This window comes from Lolium perenne, chromosome 5, assembly GCF_019359855.2.
Source record: "Lolium perenne isolate Kyuss_39 chromosome 5, Kyuss_2.0, whole genome shotgun sequence".
In the NCBI taxonomy this organism is placed as follows: domain Eukaryota; kingdom Viridiplantae; phylum Streptophyta; class Magnoliopsida; order Poales; family Poaceae; genus Lolium; species Lolium perenne.
Genome location: NC_067248.2, coordinates 52,725,817 through 52,730,918, shown reverse-complemented (window position 1 = coordinate 52,730,918; position 5,102 = coordinate 52,725,817). Strand labels below are relative to the sequence as shown.

Here is a 5,102-nt window from a genome sequence, read left to right as displayed (position 1 = left end):
TTATGTATATATGTTGATCCGTATGTATGATCGACTATCTATGAACTATGAATATGAACAAGTTTCCCGGGGTTTTCAGTTTACGAATTTACGGGATGAATTACGGGGTCTGCTAGACGGAACGGTCTATCTAGGAGCACTTTTTTTATACGGGGCGAAATACTCGCGTTTTACGGGGCAGAAAAGTAAGGGTGCTAGACATGCTCTAACAAGTTAAAATTAAAGAGATCGAAAAAGAAAAAATATATCTTGATATGGGCTAATGGGCTAATTTGGTAAACCTGAAGGGCCCTGGCCAATATAGACGTGCCAAGCACGACGCCTGGTAGAAAAGAAAAAAGAGTCGCTCTGGAGGTTTTAGATCTCGTGTCCCCTTTCCTCCCCAAGCCCGTCCTCCCTTCTTCCCCCAAACCCTAGCTTTCCTCGCCGTGCGGCGGCGGCGGCGGCAGCAGCCATGGACAAGAGTATGCTCGGCGACCTCGACAACCTCCCCGAGGAGGACAAGATGCGCATGGCCGTCATGGTCGACCAGCTCCAAGTCCGCGACAGGTCCGCCCCGCACCACGCCCATCCCTGATAATGCCGCTTCTCGATCCCCATCTCCTCCTAAAATCGGCGTTTCCGCGATCTGATTTCGATAGCCCGCGTTATTCCTCCCGTTGACGATCCAGTCGCATTCATGTTAAGTTGGACAGGGCTTAGATTAGATGAATAGTGAAAAGTCAATGAAGAAGTGCATCTATCTGCGCTTCTAAGATGACTGCTTTCAGAAAGATCTGTTGGCGATCTAGTGCGTGTTTGGTAGAATCGGTGCGTTTAGTTCCCAGTTATTCACAGGATTTGTGTTAGATTGCAACCCGTACAGATAAAATCACTCGGTTTTGGTTTAATTTGATTTGAGCCGCCTATTTTGCTTAGATGGTGGAGACTTGGGATTAGTTTCAGACGCATGTGCAGTTGGCTACCTGCTTCTAGTTTGGTTCCGATTATCTCAGGTAGGCGTGCGTCTGCAGTGCTGCGTCGAATTGCTTGCTGCTTGTTGTAGGTTAGTCTTTTAGCTATGTATATAAACATTCAGATGATCAAGTCTTTTTATACAGTGTTGATTCTAGTACAAGAAGGGCAATAACATAAGTTGAACTATTAAATTGATGATTAAGTCTGATGTTTCAATAGTTTCATGGCGATTATGCTGGAGTTCATAAATGATTCAGTCTTTATTTCTATTGTGAACCAGCTAGGTAACTGTGTATATCGCTGCATGTAATGTAATTCCAACTTGTGGTGAAATTTTTGATGGTGCGATGGAATTAAATAGCATTGCTCACTAGAATAAACGTTTATCGTAGTCTATATATAATACGGAGTGAACAGATTTGTGTCACTAGTAAATCTGCGACCCCCACCATGACATGATACTCGTTGATACTCTTTAAAAATTCAACAACTCTTTGATTGCCTTCACACTGCATCATCTGCAACTGAACAAAAGCTCACAATTTTGCCTTTTCGTTCACAGTCTTCCCACCACGACATGATACTCGTTGAGACTCTTTAAAAAATTCGACAACTCTTTGATTGCCTTCACACTGCATCATCTGCAACTGAACAAAAGCTCACAATTTTGCCTTTTTGCTCAGTCTACGGATGTACAACAACCTGGTGGAGAGGTGCTTCACGGACTGCGTTGAGACATTCCGCCGCAAGACCCTGGACAAGCAAGAGGAGTCATGTGTCCGCCGCTGCGCCGAGAAGTTCCTGAAGCACTCCATGAGGGTCGGCATGCGATTCGCGGAGCTTAACCAGGGCGTTGCCACACCCGACTAACCGAATGATGTGTCCTTGTCCTTCAAGTTTCTAACATTGGACGTTTGGTCAGGATCAGTTTGTAATCCTTGGAAGGTTTTCAAGTACTTAGTGAACCCACTGCTGCTTGTTATCAAGTTAAATAAAGTTTATCTTGAATTATGGTATTGAAGGCTTCTTGCTGTTATGTTGCACATTGTTGCTTAATGGATTAATATATCCTTTTGATATCTCACTGAGAAGATGCCAGTAATTCTTTCTAAAGCCTACCCTGTTCTTGGCTGTTACCATGTCTTGGTCGAATTCATGAAGCTATCTAGATCTTGACTTCTTTAGTAGATGATCTTTGCTGTCTTCCTGATATTTCAGTGTAGTTTGCAAACAGTATATCACAAGATCTGTAAAGCCACCTTTTTCTCTGGCCCTCTATGTTTTTGCAAAGAATATAGGACGGTGCACATGAACTCATGATGCCATCAACAGCAACATGCCTGGAGGTTTCCAATGGTTTCGGCATGATGGCACTGCTCTTTGGCATCTGATGGTTTTGGAGCTTGGTCATTGGCAGTTCAGGTGAGCAGGTTGGTCACCTTCTGCCCACTACCTAGTGTGTGCTCCAGGTTGGTGTGCATTGTTCTATATGCATGTGGGGCAAGCAGTTGGCTTGGGTATGGTGAAGAAGAGCGAGACAGGGTGGAAGTTCGTGGCATGTCGGTGATTAAGGAAGCTGCCTTGCTTGCTTTGCGCTGATGTGTTCATCATTGTTTCAGTACTTGCTTTTGTATTTCTAATGCTGCCATCAATATTGGAGTTGTTTGATGCATCCTGCCCGTTTGAGGTTGCTTCCTGAGCAATCTCAGCACTCGTGTTTTGGTTGTTGTGAATGAGGAGTAAATTATGCAAAAACTGGTATGTTTCCAATGCATTCATGTTCCATTAAATAACAGTATTGACGAGTAAAATGAAAGCAATCATCAGTGTTAGTAGGAGGAATATGGCTGCACAGCGAGGAGCAGTATATATAGCTTTCTTTCTGTAGACCTGTGACCTGGAAGGCTGGAACTAGAATCTCATGGCTGTAAAGTACGGCTCAAGCTCAACTTGAAGCAATCATGGAGTTCAGTTCAGATCAGTCCAGCTCTGTATGAGATGCTCCCAAACTGAAGCATCTACCTACACTGTTGAAGATTCACTTTTGTGATAATAATTGAGAAGCAGCTGAGCAAAATTCTGATCATGTTGTCAGACAAAATTTGATGACAAACTTATGACCACATTCAAGAACTGAAGTGCTGAACTCGTGGCAAATTTGCACTATACTTTAAGCAATGAAAAATCGAAGGTATCATCACCTGATCTCAACAGGATGAATGAAAAACTAAGATCAGCTTCCCATTTTCCAGCTTGGAAAATGCTTAGGACTGAATTGCAGCGAGGAACCACAAGAAGTGCTCACATTCAGTTCTTTTAGATGTCACATTAAGTAAGGAACTAATCACACGCCAAAACAAAGAAAATGAAGTAGAAAGAAGATCTCTATACACAGAGCAAATGTAAGTTCGCATCAATGCACAGCACCGACTGGAGCGGCGTCAATGCTCCTCTGCCCCGGGAGCGCGAGCATGGCGGTGTGATCCAAGAAGTCCTTGAGCTTGGCGACGGCCTCGATGACCGCCCTGAGCTCCTCGGCGCGCGCGAACCCGCGGGCTCCCGCGGTCCGGACGGCGTAGACGTAGAAGGTGACGCAGCCCTTGCGGAACTTGAAGCGCGCCATCTCCGGCGCGCCCGGGGCGGCGCGGAGGAGGCGCTTGCCGACGTCCCCGAGCGGCAGGACCTGCGGCCAGGCGGCGTCGGCGGCGGCCTTCATGGCGGCGGACTCGAAGACGAAGACGGCGGCCTTGGAGTTCTTGGTGCCGAGGCCGAGCGTGAGGGTGTGCCACGCGTGGTGCGCCAGGATGGCGAAGTTGGTCGGGATGTACGCCGTCGTGGTCGGCGCGAACGACAGCTGCGGCTGCGGCTTGCTCTTGTGCTGCTGCTTCTGCTCGGCGTCGGGGACGGCGACGCGGAGCAGGTGCGGCAGCTCGAGCGGCGCGGCGCGGCGCACGGTGAGCGCGCGCGTGACGAGCTGCGCGCCGAATCGGAGGCCCGTCACGTCCGCGCACGGCTTGAAGTGCGCGTCCAGCGACGGCGCGGCGGGCGCGGCCGTGGCGTCGGCCTTCGCCTTGGCCGCTTTCTTGGCGGATGCCTCGTCGTTGGCCTGGTGTTTCTTGGACTTGGACGACTTGCTCTTGCCAGTCTTTGGCTCCGCCATTGCTGACGATTGCCAAGGAGAGAGGGGTTTTGCCCGCGCGCGATTGGGGAGATGAGTGAGGACGACGAGGAGGAGATGGAAGGAGGTGTGGGGTTGTTCAGACGAGTTGAGGACAGGGCATGGCACCATTTCTTGTCTCTTTTATTCCATCTCCTGTGATTCTCCCAATTTTTTATATGTGATGTGATCATATCGTGTGAGCTGTTTGTTACAATTCTTTATACTTTGTCTTTGCTATTTCTGATGGAATCGCATTCGAGTGTGCAGTGAAAAGGGTCGCTGGAGATTCTATCTCCACGACAACCTTCTTTCTTTTTTGCTGAGGAATGTAAACATCTTCTTCCGGGAGCGGTGTTTTGGAACATGGGTGCATATGCTCCCTATATTTTAAAATGCATCTTATAAACATTTTAAATTTCGAAAAAATGGAAACCAAAAATTTGCACGTACATATTCACGTGCTACATGCTCACAAAGTCATTTCATAAACAACCGACTTATCATGTGACATGTGTAAAAAAGATAAAATTATGTGCTGAAAATAATGCTTGTCGCAAGATAAACTTTCTCCTTTTTACATAGACCACAAAAATTATTGGTTTTTCGTGAAACTTGACGAACACACTTATATTATGGATATGTACATGTAGAATTTTTGTCTAAATTTTTTGACATTTCGAAATATGATTTTTTGCTAGAGGGAGCATACGCACCCGGGAGCCGAATTGAATTTCCGTCTTCTTCCTTAGAATGTAAAAGAAACAATCTGAATTTCCATCCCAAGTTCAGAACTTGCTCGACATTACAATTGGTAATATATCCCTTTCCCTACACCTGTGGATCACCACGACGATCAGTCGAGCCATGCATTTGACGAAGCTTCAGTCGTCCCTCTGGGTGATCACCGTAGCAACCAGATCTGGAAGGGATGTGCAGATTCGCGAAGATGGCTGAACTGCAGGGGAGGATCGAGCTGGTAGGTAGC

At 46.9% G+C, this 5,102-nt stretch overlaps 2 protein-coding genes across 2 annotated transcripts; one reads left to right on the top strand and one right to left on the bottom strand.

Moving 5' to 3' along the window:
* The first annotated feature begins 358 nt into the window (after positions 1-358).
* LOC127299186 (mitochondrial import inner membrane translocase subunit Tim9) lies at positions 359-1,973 on the top strand. Its single transcript, XM_051329108.1, has 2 exons — positions 359-549; positions 1,641-1,973. The coding sequence occupies exons 1-2, from the start codon at positions 455-457 to the stop codon at positions 1,825-1,827; spliced, it is 282 nt and encodes a 93-aa protein (XP_051185068.1). The 5' UTR covers positions 359-454; the 3' UTR covers positions 1,828-1,973.
* A 1,319-nt stretch (positions 1,974-3,292) lies between these two features.
* Positions 3,293-4,191, bottom strand: LOC127299185 (uncharacterized). Its single transcript, XM_051329107.2, has one exon. It carries the CDS (start codon positions 4,115-4,117, stop codon positions 3,371-3,373), a length of 747 nt encoding a protein of 248 aa, XP_051185067.1. The 5' UTR covers positions 4,118-4,191; the 3' UTR covers positions 3,293-3,370.
* Between the last annotated feature and the right edge of the window lie 911 nt (positions 4,192-5,102).